The sequence below is a fragment of the Notolabrus celidotus genome, chromosome 14 (genome assembly GCF_009762535.1).
Source record: "Notolabrus celidotus isolate fNotCel1 chromosome 14, fNotCel1.pri, whole genome shotgun sequence".
Lineage (NCBI taxonomy): Eukaryota > Metazoa > Chordata > Actinopteri > Labriformes > Labridae > Notolabrus > Notolabrus celidotus.
Genome location: NC_048285.1, coordinates 5,946,178 through 5,962,494, shown reverse-complemented (window position 1 = coordinate 5,962,494; position 16,317 = coordinate 5,946,178). Strand labels below are relative to the sequence as shown.

The 16,317-nt window shown below is 42.2% G+C and overlaps 1 protein-coding gene across 1 annotated transcript in view; it reads left to right on the top strand.

Moving 5' to 3' along the window:
- Positions 1–16,317, top strand: part of pik3cb (phosphatidylinositol-4,5-bisphosphate 3-kinase, catalytic subunit beta) — a 79,242-nt gene that overhangs the window by 49,004 nt on the left and 13,921 nt on the right. The window contains exons 4-12 of the mRNA XM_034700684.1: positions 573–801; positions 3,206–3,435; positions 7,615–7,794; positions 8,451–8,618; positions 11,564–11,653; positions 14,376–14,630; positions 14,735–14,831; positions 15,260–15,390; positions 15,722–15,772. Coding sequence (XP_034556575.1) covers positions 573–801; positions 3,206–3,435; positions 7,615–7,794; positions 8,451–8,618; positions 11,564–11,653; positions 14,376–14,630; positions 14,735–14,831; positions 15,260–15,390; positions 15,722–15,772 — 1,431 coding nt within the window. The remainder of the gene's footprint in view (positions 1–572; positions 802–3,205; positions 3,436–7,614; positions 7,795–8,450; positions 8,619–11,563; positions 11,654–14,375; positions 14,631–14,734; positions 14,832–15,259; positions 15,391–15,721; positions 15,773–16,317) is intronic.

Genomic DNA, 16,317 nt, shown 5'->3' with positions numbered 1-16,317 from the left:
ACCATTATGCAGTTAGCATGTTGTTAGCGGAAAGATGTGATCAACATTACAAAGAATCACAAGTGTGTCTGGAGAAAGAGATGTTTGTAAGGAGGGCATGTTTACAGTGTGTCACTACAAAGCTCTCCAACATCATGCTGTCAGGTCGCACGGACATGAATCATGCCGGGCCCAACGTCTTATTCACATCCTGATCGGCTCACCAAAAAGATGCGTCATGTTTGTCATGAGTCATGTTTGTTCCTGATCATCAAACTTACACTTCAGTAAATAAGTTACATAAATTCAGGTCCTACTTATTCGCTTGAAGGGCTTTGGGAGTTTGTCACTTTTTGATTTAGTAATGTCTGACTGAAGTCCATAAAAAGTACACTGATACTCCTGTTAAGGTTACTATGTTTTAGAGCTGGTTTTGTCCAACCTTTTCACAATCCACTAAATACTCTCCTCTTTAAAGAACAAGGATGCTTTTTGATCCTGGTTGCACACAGTTAATGTTGGATCTATTCAACTGGGTCTCCTGAAGACCTAAACCCCCCCCTGTGGTGACTCTCATTCTTCTCCTTTTCCAGCTCTTATGGAAGCAGGCTCAATCGTTCCCACTGTTTCCCGCTCTGGGCGAGATGGAGAGCCACATGTTCGAGTGCGTCAACCAGGCGGCCGTGCACGAAGAACTGGAGGACGAGACTCGCCGGCTGTGCGACGTCCGTCCTTTCCTGCCAGTCCTCAAGCTGGTGACGCGCAACTGCGGCAGAGCGGAGCGCCTGTTGGACTCCAAAATTGGTGTGCTCATTGGCAAGGGTAAGCAACATTTCTTTATTTCCCTGTAATATTAAGAAGCAGATTATCATGCAAGCTTTCATGCACATTACTCCCTCCCTGATTGATTCGTTTACTGTCCTTGTTTGACACTCCCAATAAAGAAAGCACTTACAAGTTGGTAAGTGGGACAGTAAATCTTTCCCCCCACACACATCCAGCTTTAAGCGCCTTCTCCGGTACAATAAGGAGCTCTCTTACTCAGCACATTCACCCCAGCTATCAGACATGAGGCCCATCTGCAGCTGGCTCCCATCAGAGGCCCCGCTGTCTGACAGAGCAGCGTGAGGATGGACTGGACGTGTTCCTGAAATGTCTTCCATCACCTGTCACTTTATATTATCTCCTGTGAAGATAAGGCCTTTTAGAGCAGCGGAGCGGATCGATCTGGACTGTAGGAAGCCCGTTTCTCTGAAGTGATTAAACTCAAACTCATTGATGAATTTTTGTTTCTGTAAAAGGAGAAAAAAATCAAAAAGAAGAGGAACACTTTGGAGAAACTAGCAACAGAAGCTCGGTTTGATATCCAGCTGCAAAAATGAACAAACGTACACCGCCTCCTCTTACCTTACTCTCTTATAACTCCCAGGTGATGAGAGAAGGTGCATTATTGTTCTAGTTTTCTGTGCACTTCTTTGGCAGCTTGATGGTTATAGTTTTGTAAACCCCATGTGTGTGCATGTTAGCAGCTGTGCATGTAGACAGGCAGGTGAGCGTCCAGTGACAGAGTTAACTTATCACAGGCCTGTGAAAGCTGCTGCACACACATATTTCTTACCTTTCCTCTTACCAGAGCATCAATTTAATGATGCTGTTGGGATGTAAGAAACATGTAAACAAACATGACAAAAAATACTTCTACAGAATACTTTGCACACCTGAGCATCAAGTTAAACCTGATTTTCAATATATGTATGACTTCACAATAAGTGTCTGCTCAATAGGTGCTTCTACTTGTCCCTATTAACTAGGTATTAGTTTAGTTATTATATGTTTACTCATTATTTTTTGTAAATTAACTGTTACTATCATGAATATTTTCTTCCCTTGTATACCTGGATAATTATTTATTTACGAAGTGGTCAGCTTTTTTTATTTATTTGAATAATACATTTATAAGTCAAGATAATTAAGCACATTTCAGTGCATTTGCTTGTAAGAAGTGCTTTGCACTGTCAGTATGGACTTGTGCAAAAGAAAGGACTTTCAAACATTTGATTTAAAATGCAATTTATTATGATTGAATATAAAAATTCATCGGTTTATGAGGATGTTCTTGTCGTTGTAGCTGCACCAATAGAAAAGGCAATCACTGGAAAATAATTTTTCAATTTTCATAAAACTTTGTTCATTTTTTTCTGTGAACATTTGAAGCATTTCCTAGTTCCACTTCCCACAATATAATTATACAGCATGTTGCTTTTCTTTGACCTACATGATGGTCAAACTGGATGTAATTATAATTTAAAGACTGTGAGGGATTTTAACAGGCTTTACTCTCTTTCTCTGGAAGCTTTGAAGTCAAAATATTGAAAGAATAAACTGTGTTAAAAACTAGCGCTACTTGCTGTGCATGCAGAAACACAACTCCTTCAACCTTCGATTCAGAAGCACACAAAAAGCAAGAGCAAGTGAAGTCGAGCATAAACTTCACACACACACACAGCTCTCCTGTGAAAGAGATATCAGGAGCTATTTGGGTCCCGAGGTCACAGCAGACCTCTTCAGAGGGAGCAGGGAGGCGGGCAGGGGGTCTCTGAGTGTAATTGAAGGAGACTCAGACCATATCGATATTCTCCCCTCCGAGCTCCACTTTTGGTCTTACGTGACCTTTTGAAGGCTTGTCAGACTGAAGTGGTGTTTTCTAAAGGAACCCCACAGGCACGTCTGGATGGTCCTACACACACACACACACACACACACACACACACACACACACACACACACACACACACACACACACACACACACACCTAACCTAGGGCAGACAGTGCACAGGAACAAACTATCTCACACTCACACAGCCAACCATGGTTTTTATTCCCTCCCACAATGCGGCTAACGCACTCCAGAGTCCCTCTTTGAATGTTGAGGGTCATATGAATGAAACGGCTTTAAATGTCAACATGTTGTTTACATTACCAAGAGAGTATTATGCAGAAACCTTGTGATAAACTCAGAAACAAAGGCTCAACAGGGAGCAAAGTACCTCTGGCATTTAGCAGCAGTGTGGAAATTTGGCGGCTGTTTTCAGAGGGCTGGTTTTGACCATTTTTATAAGTGCAGCAAGTCAAATGCTTTACAACCCAGTCCCATAAGAGAGGCACAAAATGTTCCTGCAGTCTCTTTCAATAATCATGCATATATCCTTTCTCACTTCCTCCAGGTCTCCATGAACTTGACGCCATAAACGACCAGGAGGTGAAGGACTTCCGCGGTAAGATGTTTCGTTTGAGTGAAGAGAGGATGCAGGGAGTCCAGATGATGACATGCATGGAGTGGCTGCAGGCCTGCTTCTCCCCACAGCTGGATCTGAGCGCAGGGACGCCTGTCACGGAAGGGCTCAACGACAGACAGGCTGACCTGAAAGTCATCATCCACTTCGATCAGTCTCAGGTGAGTCTGAAGTCCAAAGCTGCTGAAGCCCTTTTAGACTTACATGCTGCAGCGGATTGTTCTCATACTACTGTGTTTAAAAACCCAAACAGAACATAAAATACACCCCCACTGCTGGAATGATACTTTTTTGTAAGCTGCTGTTTGATGCAGACCTACACAAAAATGGCGGCTGTGTCAAAGAGACGATAAATATCCAGGTGGTTGATTAACTCATATCAAAATGACATGGCTGAAAGTATTCTTGGCGACAAATGCATGATTATTTATCACTTCTGCACATGTCCTGTAGTTATTCTGAACCTTACAAAATCATGTTTTCTTATAAACAGATGATGAGAAAACCTCAAAAATACCATCAGATTGACAAAAAAGTGTGTGCAATCACAGCTACTAACTGCATTCAAGCAGAAGTTAGACATTAGGTCGATGTTCCTTTTGTTTTAGTCTCAGTTTTTATTTTCTTGTCAGGTAAATATGAGAAATCAAAATATATGAATGATGAGAAGTAAAGCGCTACAGCTCAGTGATCCTGCAGCCATACAGTGAATGAAACCAGCACAATAAACCCTTTAAGATGTTGAAGAGAGTGGATACTGCCATAAAAATAACCTCATTAAACTTAAAGGGAGCTGTAATGTTTAATGACATTAAGATCAATCTGAGTATCAGTGCCTCACAGATGGACTACAATTAAGCTGTGAGTTATTATTGAACTTCTTGGTAGAGTTATCAGTTACTAAGAATAGTGACTCTGAATCTTTGTCCTAATTTCTGTAATTGAACTGGAGGAACCAAAAACCCAACGACAAACCCGTAAAGTGCAGCTTGTACTGTGTAAGTTGAGCTTAAAGAATCTACATGACTCCACCAGCACAGCCCAGCTTCTCTTCCTGCGCTTGGTCTCAACTCCACAAATTGCCACGTGACTGAGGCCAAAAAGGAAGTCATGTGACGACACTATGTGGGTCAAAATCATCAGAGAAATTATGCCATCCTCCCGGACACACACTCACATTAGCATGGCAGCTCAGGGGACCGAGGAGGCACTGATTAAAATGATTCTCCTCCTCTGAACTCTGTGACTGTCTCCTTCCATCTGTCTTTGTCTCGCTCTTTCTCTTTGCTGCTGTCAGAGATTTAATGTTATTTAATAATAAAGCAGATGGTCGGGTCAGTCCAGACCTCTCTGTATCGGTTTTGATCAACATCACAGACACACACATGCACAAAGACCGGCCATCTGTGCTGCTGTGCTCAGGTGCACACAGGCAGGAAGTCTTATTTAGAGTTAGACACAATAAGCCCCATGATGGACAGGAAGTGTGGTGGTGTGGTTGGTGCTCTTAAGCATATATGGCCATTAGAGCCGGGCGATGCATCAGTTTGCAGACGTTATTGGCTGATATAGGCTGATCACACACATTCAGGTATTCAAAATGAAGACTTTTATAGGAGGTGGTTCAGAAACTGTCATCAGGTAGTTTGATAGTGTGAGTCGACCCTACTTCAAGGTGCAGCACATGTAGCAGAGCCTCACTGCTCACAGTCACTTAAGCTGGTTGATAATGCGTAAATATTATGGTTGTAAAAAACACTGATCGACTAATCATCAGAAATTAGCTCAGATTAGTCACACTCTGACGTCATCCTACAACCGCCCTCATTGGCTTAACAAACATGATAAACACACCTATCATAAATTTAATTGGCTTTAATTTCCTGCCACTTATATCTCTCCTCGCTTTGTCCTCTCCTGTACCTGTCTGGACTGGGTCACACACGCTCCACTGAGACAAACACACACAAACAGAGACGTAGTAACGCACAATCTCTGTCAATGATTTACATGCAGTCTCATCCATGTGATATAAAACTACAATCTCTGTTTTAAAGGCTTGTAAAAAGTTCTTGTGTCTTTAAGAACCACTTTCTTTTGAGTCGTTTTGAATCCAACATTGTTGTCAAAAGTCCTCTGCCAAACGCACTTTAGTTTCACGTGTTGTGACGGTTCATTGGGATGAAAAAACCCTCAACTTCTGCAACGTATTAATCAATATGCAGACAAAGAGGCAGAGATGCAAAGGTGAGGTAATCGAGGATTAATGCATCAAGCATAGGCAGTACTTCTGCCTGTCATGCATTGTTCCTCACATGATCAATTTGTGTAATTAGTTTTGATTAATTGGGATTAATCACAAAGCCTTTAATTGATCTGATTGTTTCTCCCTGACAGCACTAATAGTTATGGGAAATATATCCCACAACCGGTATCATGTCAGGGCCTGGGTCCACTTTGTGCGCATGTCCTAAATGTCAGAGTGCCTTCACCGCTGTTTGCAAAAGATGTCTTGTGGCACTTGTGGTAGTGATCAGTGGGTCTGTTTCAAATTACTCTATAGGCTTAATATTTGCTTCAGTTGAAGAAATTCTAAAAGGAAACTGTAAAAACATGGAAAGGGATCGTGTTCTGGTATTAACAGCCCCCATAGACTTGGATAGTGTTCCTTCTAAAGGCGGCTGGGGGCGGCAGTAGCTCAGTCCATAGGGACTTGGCTTGGGAACTGAAGGGTCGCCGGTTCGAGTCCCAGTATGGACGAAGTTTGGCAAGTGGACTGGTGGCTGGAGAGGTGCTGGTTCACCTGCCTGGGCACTGCCGAGGTGCCCTTGAGCAAGGCACTGAACCCCCAACTGCTCGGGGTGCGCTGGTTGACGGCAGTATCCTCACTCTGACATCTCTCCCTAAGCATGTTCACTGCATGTGTGTGCATTTGTATGTATATACCAAAAAAAACTGTATGTGTAGCATGTCCAAAATAGCATGAGTGAAAAAATTGAATTCATAAATAAAGGATCAATAAAGTACCTTTTCTTCTTCTTTCTTCTTTAAAGATCAAGTCTTCAGCTTCTCGCTGGGTTCCACAGTTGTCTCGCTCGCCATTAAAGAACAAACAAACTAAAAAACAGTTCACGTGATTATTCTCAGTTTTTAATGCCTGTTTATGAAATAACGACGAACTCTGAGACAATAAGAATAAAAGAGTTTGGTCTGAGTGCTGAGATAAGCTGTGCACAGTTTCTTTTTTGCTGTTGTTGTTGACAGAAGCGATATTTTGGAAGCCCCGCCAATCCAAGTGAAGAGGAGCTTCATTTGGATTGGTTGGTTATAAAATGACATTGAAGAGAGCATCGGTTTTCAAAAGGATGAACTATTTTCAATACACAGAGTCGTGAGCTCAGCGACAAAGAACAGCTGACACTAAGAGAGTTTTTGTTCCTAAGACACCAAACACTGACAACCCTGTTAGAGCACATGGGAATTAATCTTCGTTAATCAGTTGTATTCGTGCAAAGACAACGCAAATATTGACGTTCCACTTTGTCTGTGTTATGTTTGTTTTGTCTTTATCTTTGTAATGCTTGCTGGTATTGTCTTGATCATGTCTTTCTTTAGAATAAGTGAATTAATGAATAAATGTACCTGTACAAATAAAGGTTAAAGAAAGTAACTACTTTGAGAACACTTTAAAAGTTCTGCATCAGGAGTGTGGTGTGGACCTTGTTTAAAGTTAAGTTATTTGCATTTGCAGCTTAATCAAACTTCAGTTTTTGAAAATGTTCAAAGATTCAGAGAAACAGGGAAACATACTTTCAGTGGTGCTCGGCGCTGCTGGTGTTTTATACCCTCATAATCGATCTATTCAGCCATGTTAATTATTAATCGGTGGCACTTTTTCAAACCTCCAGGAAATTCAGATTTTATCAGGTACAAGGTCAGCGCTGTGCTATAAATACGAGGAAATAAGAGGAAGCAGTGTGCCTGAGTGTAACTTTCAGATCTGATTAAAGACTGACAATGTGCGGATGACTCACACGCATGTTCATGCAATTTATGTTCAGTCTTAACAAAACCACAGAATACATGGAGCTTTTTAATGTCTACTTGTAAAAGGTGGAGGAGACTGTTTCACTATCATAACAATCTTTGCTTTCCCTGCGGTCTCGTGTTTTCATCTCATGCCTTTCAACATCATCTTGTTCAAACTGGACAAAAAATCACAATACGTGTTTTTTTTAGCACAATTCTTCTCAGTTTATTATTTCCCAAAGATCAAATTTTGAAGCTTGATCACCATTAAACACCAGAATCTATTTTGCTTTTATGTTTTTATCCTGCAGGACTCAGCCAGTGTGATGGTGCTGTCGTCCTGCACCCCCACCGAGCTGATGGAGCAAGCTGTGAGGAAGTGGCTGACCACCCACGGTCCTGAGGAGGAGGCATGGCGGGGTCAGTATGTACTGAGAGTCAGCCACTGCCTGGAGTTCCTGTGTGGAGACGAACCCCTGAGTCAGTATAAGGTGGGTGGATATGCATTTGTCAAAGTGAAGAAGTATCTATAGATTATAGATTGTTGTTGTACATGTTTGTGTTTACATGCACCTCCCATTAATGAAGGTTGGTCAGCTGATATCTGCAGACATACTCCCTCTTGACTCTGTAGCAGCTTAATAGCTTTAGCTGCAGCAGGTGTTCAGCTTTCAAATAGTGCGTGAAGCTAATATGTAAACACAAATTAACATCACACCGTGAAGCCGGGCTCCTCGGGTCAGGTTTACTGAGGACTGTGCAGACACTGAGCTCAGGGAGCAGTAAGTGTGTCAGTTATGCAAATGGTAATTAGTTTACATAAAGCGTATCATATTTTCTCTTCATGCTTTCTGACTAAGTGTAAATGTTAAAGCTCGCACAGTGCAGCAGGTCACATTTCACTAATCACGCTCAGTGCTGTCACTTGATGTTGAGATAAAAATGTTCACAAAGAAAAGGTAGGCGACTCCTCTCTCAGGTCAAAGTGAGGACATGCACTCCTCTGTATTTAACGGGCAATTAATTATGAAACTCCACAAAGATGAGACTAATTTTTCCCAGTTATCAAGTCACTTAGTCTGAAACTGATCTGGTCTTCGATGTGGGGTCTTATATCTGATCTCTGTCTTGTCTTTCTCGTTTGCAGTACATCCGCGAATGCATGCAAGCCAAGGAGCCTCCACACCTCACCCTGGTCAACACCAGCACCGTGAAGGCCATGTTTGACAAAGAAATCTCTGCCATCGGAGCCGTGGTCAGCCGCAAGTCCTCCAACCCACCTTTGCCACTACCTCCTAAGAGAAGGGTTCCCACGGTCAGTCAGCCTGTCGCATGTGTTACTGTGTGAATGTGCTGCTCACTAATTTCCTTTTATCAACATCTGTGGTTTTACTCTCAGCTACATTTGTGAAAAAAATAAGTGTTTTGAGCTAAAATACAGAAGCCCTGGGAGGCAAGCAAGGAAAAATACTGTCCTTATGACAAAATAAGTCAGCAAAGGCCTTCACAATTACATATTTTTAATTTTAATCCTAAAACATTTGAGTTAAGAGTATATTGCAATAGAGAAGAATGTTTTGGCAAGTGAAAAAAAAAGGTCAAACTCAACTAAACCTGGAAATCAGCATGAATGCTTTTAAGACTGGTGTGCCCTGTCTTTGTCCTGGTGGCCAACATCGGTATTGCAGTCACTGCATGCACTATCTTAGATGTGATGATCCATGCACACTGAAAAATCTTCCAGTAAATAAATGGAGATCAATAGATTTGTTCCTTACTTGCAACATTGAGAAGAATTGTCGTCCTGCTTGTTTGGATTCTTTTCATCTAATCTTGTTGAAATAGTTGAGTTTAGTGTGTTTAACTATCCTGAATTATGATCACTTGCCTGGAAAAGCCAGATGATGTTATCATGAATTCTAGATAACCACTTACTGTAATATCCGTCAGTGTTTACCGAGTAGAGCTCACGCTTCCCTGAAAGCTCCACGGATAGATTGCACCAAAGCCGGCAGGTGTGGAGGTTTACTGAGCAAACACGACCTCTGCAGCTGCCACCTGTCTTTCATAAGACTGTGTGCTGAGTGTATCAGAGCAGACTGGTCCTATCGCCATGTTGTCAGAAAACAGCCAGCCTGTCACCGCTGCTACTGCTGCCGCCGCTGCTACTGCTGCCGCCGCTGCCAGGTGCCCCGTGACATCACTGCTCCATGTGTGCGTCCATATTTTAAATATCAGGTGGGATTTTAATGGCTTCTGTCATCCAGTCTTTTGGGGGTTTAGTTGCCTGAACAGATGCTGACTGTTGACACATTTAATATAATAATTAGTGTCAGTCACCTTATGAAACATGACCACATTCTGCTATCATACAGACGCCAAAGAAGTTTCCTCAAAATCCCTCTGTTCCAGTTTTAATGATAAACATGTTTCTTGTTAAAGCATCCTTTTAGAGCACGTCCACATTTTTTGATGAGTACACTACCAGTCAAAAGTTTGGGCACACCATCTCATTCAATGGTTTTTATTTATTTTAATTATTTTCGACATTGTAGATTAATACTGAAGACATCAAAACTATGAAATAATCTGGTTTTGCCATAATCTGGATTACAACAGTAGTCAAATAGGGCTATCCATGTACTAACCCTACCTCTGAACAACACAACTGATGGTCTCAAACACATTAAGAAGGCAAGTGTAGGGGCCAAGCAAAAGCTTTAAGCCACTGAGGCGCTGTACTCATACCTATTTGACGCACAGTGAACTACCGTGCTTCATGAATGAAAGTCCAAGTCATATTTGCAAGTTGAACTCTCAGTTCGTTTATTTCTGTGATATGAGCTCCAGTAGTGTCCAATACATGACATTTCACAGACGAACATACACACATAACTCCCACAGCACCATGCTGCTTCAGCGGTAAAAATGTTTCACCTTTCCTGGCGGAATACCTGACCACACAACAAAGGTTTCTACCTTAAATAAGAAATGACCGCCAATAACCCTGTACGACCTTAAATACAGATACAGGTCACATACACATATTCAAATCTGCCTTTACAGCAAGTAATTCTACAAATGAACTCTAGTCAAGGCTCATGTTCATTAGAAACCATTCCGGGAGACCACTTCATGAAGCAGACTGAGAGAATACCAAGAGTGTGCAAAGCTGTCATGAAGGAAAAAGGGGGCTACTTTACAGAATCTAAAATCTAAAACATATTCTGCTTTGTTTAACACTTTTTTGTTCATTAAATAATTCCATATATGTTCTTTCATAGTTTTGATGTCTTCAATATTAATCTACAGTGTTTCAAATAATTAAAATAAATACAAACCCTTGAATGAGAAGGTGATTCCAAACTTTTGACTGGTAGTGTATATATATATACACACTTACTGAACATATGACTAAAGAATTAACAAAGTGTTGTCACTGTATCAAGACTAATCGTTAAATACGTACAGTTTTCTCTAAGTGTGAATTGCTTGAGCACACTTCGGCCACCGTCACTGCTTCTTAAATTAGTTTTAATTTTAACTTCCTCATCTTTTATTCACCATTTTTGGCGGTTTTACCTAAACATATTCAATCTGATTGCATTCTGTTGATCCTTTTTTATCAACCCCTTTGTAACAGCTGTCAGATCGAGACACAGAAGCAGACAGAGAGTCTCATTGCTCTGGGATAATATAACAACGTAGCAGTTTGGGCGTCTGTGACAGGAAGCTAGATTTATTTTGGGGATAGGAACCTGTTATTCGATGCTGGTTGTGCAGGAGGAAGCCTGACTGATAATCGGTCCAACAAAGCCAGAATAGAACGGAGCAGCAGGTTGTTATTTGCTGTGATGCTGCACAGAAAGCTTTTGTGTCTGCTTGTAATTGTAGCAGCAGATACATATAGAGTCTCTCTCCTGACAGGAGGGCAAATCACACACTCACACACTCTCATACTCGCACAAACATTTGAACACATTCACACACAAAGGCGGAGGCAGCAAACAGCAGGAAGTGTGCCAGTTAGTCATGTTCATACACTCCAGAGGTCATGTGATGCTGTTTTTCCTGCTGACTGCTGACCCTCGCAAATCCACTTGGCTTGACATCGCAGTGACCTGCCTGACCTCCCTCATTGTTTGTGTTTGCTTATGTGTGTGTGTGAAGGAGCAGCATGTGGGTGTGCATATTTTTACAGTACGTAATGCTGTTGTCGAGCACTTAAGTGTGTCTTTCTCTCTCACTCTCTCTCTTCAGCAGGTACAGGCATTTGTGTGGGACGTGTCTACCCCGTTTAGGATCGTCCTGCTGAAAGGCAGCAAGGTGAACGCAGAGGAGAATGCTAAGGTAAGCTCCTGATGTGTCCACATCCATAAAGCAGTTACTTCTGTTCCTGTTAATACGTCACTGTCCACAGATAATCCTTCATACATATAGAGTCATAACACTTTGACATTGTCAGTCAGCGAGATATCGTAGAGATGTCAGAGAAGGTTTGCAGAACAGTCTCGTCCTGAATTTAAACTCACTGAAATGCTTCAGATTAGGGCCCAACAGATTTAAGATACTGAGACTGATGCACATTTTTGGAGGGAAAATTCACAGATAACCAATATGGAGGCTGATGGTGACCATTTTTGAGCTGAACTTTTGCTTTGAACTGATATGACTGAGCAAAGGAACTTGAAAAAGAACATTTAACAATACTGACACACATTCAAGGCAAGTCTGCAGGACAGCTGTGATGATTTCCTGCAGACACCACAGAGTAATACCATATTGACCCACATGTAAGATATTTTAACATCTTAAAAAGAGGGATTACTGTGTGATCTGGGTTTAGTAATTAATGCTAACATTAGTGTGCAACAGTGGACAGTGCGACTTAATCTGTAAAGGGAGTGTAACCGTCACGACTTCAGCATCAGGCGGATGAAGGAGGGAGAGACACAGTGATTGTTCTGATGGAGTCACTGAAAATTAGGCCAAGTTTATCAACAACTGAGGTAGAGTTATGATGCCTGATTTGAGACATGTGTGACAAAGCTGGCATCCAAAAATGGATGGCCTGGCCACCCATTTAAATTTTCATTGGCTGGTTGCCTTTTGGGGGGTGTGACTTAAGTTCAAATAAAGCCTGAAATAAGCAACTTTCTTTGTATTTAAATGTAGAACATATTCTTTTTTTTTACTTTAAAGCTGGGGTTGGTAATCAGATTTAGATACACTTTTTGTTATACTGGTTAAAATGATCTTTATGTCCTGATGGCAATCAATACATAATGTGTTCCTAAAAAAGAGTGAAAAAAACCTGCTATCTACAGCCGGAGTAAACTTGGGAAAACACCAACCAATCACTGTTTTTTGGCTCCCCAAATTTTAAACCAATCAAATCCCGTTCAGCCGTTCTGCCCTCCTCCTGCGCGTACATTTCCCCGGCGTGCACTCCTCCGAGTCCCCGTCTCCTGCCTCTACTTCCCCTGACTCTATTTACTGCCCCTCTCGCTCGTCCTCGGGCCTGTCCCCTCTGACCTGATGAAGTGCTTTGCTCAGGACTGTAGTCCGGATCAGAGTCTAAAAAGCTCTCACCAACAAGCAGAATAATTAATGACGTTCAGTAAGTCCTACAGAAAATATATATTTATTGTAGCGTCCGTCTGGACGCTGTAGTGATGACGAGCCGATTCGTGAACACGTTGAGCTTTAATAACCGGTTACTGTTGGCCGTGATCACATGAATGAAAAACTTCTCCTCTCCTCTCTCCCACTCGCACACTCTACACCTCTCCTGATGCCTTCACTGACCGTCAACACTGTAGAAATGAAGAACATCTACACTGAACACATTTAACAAACAGTAGAGCTGTTACAGTATTATATGTGTGTTATAACTTTTCTCCTGATATCGTGTCACTGGTACAACTGGATAATGCTAGCATGACAGTTGTGAGTGCTAACAGCAGCCATGTTTGTTTGTGTTTTTAACTTTCACTATGAGAATGTTTTGGTGAGGACCGGTTTTGAATCAGTCATCATATGGTCGAGAATCAGCGGCGCTCGTGCATGTGAGCGGGGGGGGGGGGGGGGTCGTTTTGGAGGAGCTCCGAGGGAGGAGGGGAGGGGTTAGACGGAGTCATGAGGAAATGCTACATTCAAATTCATGCTGGTTTTCCGAGACTACCAACCCTAGCTTTAAATTGGACAAAAATAGCTCCAACATCTATCTCATGAGGCAGATGTGTGGGAGAGGAATTGTACATTGCACATTTTCTGTAACAACTTCCAGACCTACAGTAAATTTTAAAAGCACCATTTGGTTCTCATACATGGCCGTGTGTTTTTGACAGTAAGTGGGTAGGAGTTTGAATGCAGTTATTTGAGTTGCTGGACAAACTAAACAATGAAACCATCTATAAATGACACTAAGCATTTTCTCTGCATTTTATGTTCTGTGCAAGAAGTTTTCTTCATCAGCTGATATCGGTTTATATCAGAACTCCACTTTAACATCTCTCTGTCATATCTGTGACGAGAATCTGCACGGTATAATGAAGCCGAGCCATGAGGAGTGTTAGAGATGAAATATCATTTTTGTGATTTCATAATGTCGCAAAAAAATACCTTAAATTCCCCCAAAATGAGATCCTGTTAACATGTTTGTTCTGTGTTTTAAACTCTCGTCCCTCTGTGTCATTGTGCTACAAAATCTACTTAACCCATCAGAATGACTCACTCTGGAAGCTGGGTCAACTTCCTTCCTTATTACACTTGTTACCATGAACACAGACACTCTTAAAATTGTGAGTCAGTCTTAAAAACAATGTCCCGTTGTCTGAAAACTCTCTATATTTATCAAATGTTGATTCCTCCTAAAGCTTTGTTTTCTCTGATTATTAAGAGTGTTTGTTAATAATTCAGAGTCAAAGCGTTGTGTTGTGTCTTGGGCTGATAAACCTATCTCATTAAAGCTTTTGGAACATAAAAGCAGGCAGGCTTTTAAATATATATCATATTAGCCAAAGTGTGATGCTTCATCCCTGCTCTCCATCTAATCTTCCCACGCACTCAGGTCCAGGTGAGGGCGGGGCTCTTCCACGGCACCGAGCTGCTGTGTAAGCCGGCGGTGAGCAGCGAGAGCAGCGGACGCTCGGATCACACGTGGAAAGAGAGCACGCTGGAGTTTGACCTCTCCGTCTGCGACCTGCCGCGCATGACCCGCCTCTGCTTCGCTATCTACGCCGTCATGGATAAAGTGAAAAAGACCAAGTCCACCAAAAACTCTCACACAAACAAGTACCAGACCATCCGCAAGGCAGGGAAAGTGGTAAGAAACCATGCACCATCCACACAGGGTCACATAAAGACAGCATCTTTATGATATCACAGGCTGATGGTTTATTGTATTACTCTTCTCTCTGTTTGAACCAGCACTACCCCATAGCCTGGGTCAACACCATGGTGTTTGACTACAAAGGTCAGCTGAAGACCGGGGACATCATCCTGCACTGCTGGTCTTCATTTCCTGGTATACACTCAAACCAGTACTCTGTGTTTACTTTGAATCTAAAACTGCACTTAACAAGGGTTCATTTCCTTCTCCAGTGACTGCAGCCTTGCAGTCGGTAATGAAACTTTGTCTCACTTTGAACACTGAGGCAATTCAAAGGGCTTTACAGAGTCTTATTAATTAGTCAGAGATGGTCAGAGTCACGGTTAATCTAACATCATCTCGAGATGCAGGATTACTAAACGCTGCATCACCGTGTTTGTGCTGTTACTCTTGGACAGTAGGTCAGTCTCTGTCCTCCTCAGAGTCCTACATGGTTCATATGTCACAGGCATGCCAGAGATGTATTTGTGTGCAAAGCCGGAGAGACTCTGATACACAAGCAGAGACATTTTAAAGTTTCTGAAACTCACTTCTTCTTCTTTCTGTGTTTGTTTTTCCTGCAGATGAACTTGAAGAGATGTTGAACCCCATAGGAACAGTCCAGACCAACCCATACACTGAGAACGCTACAGCTCTGCACATCCACTTCCCAGACTGCTCGTCACACCCTATCATCTTCCCTCCTTTCGACAAGGTCAGACGGCTGTCATTGCACTCACTCCCTTCTAGCCACCATCTGGATATGCCAGTTAGCTTCAGTCTGTAATTTCTGCAGGCGAGGATGCAGACATGTCGAGGCTGCCATGATGGAGCTAAACTATCTATAGACGGAGCCTGATGTTACACAGTTTCACGAGGACTCTCTGGACTTTTTCCAGCAGACTTGACTGCAGTTAAATTTGTCATGACAGTGGCTGTAGTGCTCTTCATAATGGTTCCTGGTGATTATGATGAAGTGGTGACTGTCAGCAGGAGAGGATCAGGACGTGCTCGGCCTGACTAACACTGTGCTGTGTTTCTTACAGATACTGGAAAAAGCTGCAGAGATTGCCCGAGCTAGTGACTGTGCACCCATGGTGAGTTTATGTGCCAAAATATATGTATGCATTCAAGACGCAGGGGCAATCCAGGTGAAGATAAAGTGATGCATTTGCTGAAAGTTGAATCTCTGCATCTCTCCCCTTCACATACACACTCTTCCACTATGAAGGCACACACTGCTAGTTTCCTTGGAAACCTATTGTTATCACTCCGGCAGGGTGTAGCAGCAAAATGTTTCAATCCCCTTCAGAAAGAGCGAGCTGCTAATCAGATTATTGTATGTTTTCCTGTCTCGGCTCCCCTGCCACGAACGTGTTTCAGGGTGTGTTACAACCGCTTACATAATCCTGTGTTATGTGGAGGGCATGCCTGAACGCACCCCTTTACTGTGGGTGTGTCGTGAAACTCTGGATCCCACCGCCTTCAACTTAGTGTTTATTCTCACTGAATAACATTTCATGCATCAGATTAAACATCAACACATTTCCTCAGATATTAAAAAGTTTGACCTGTCTGGGTTATTTCAGCACATCATTCCTCTGAAGACTTTTACTTTGTTGGATGTTTAAAGTGTAGATGT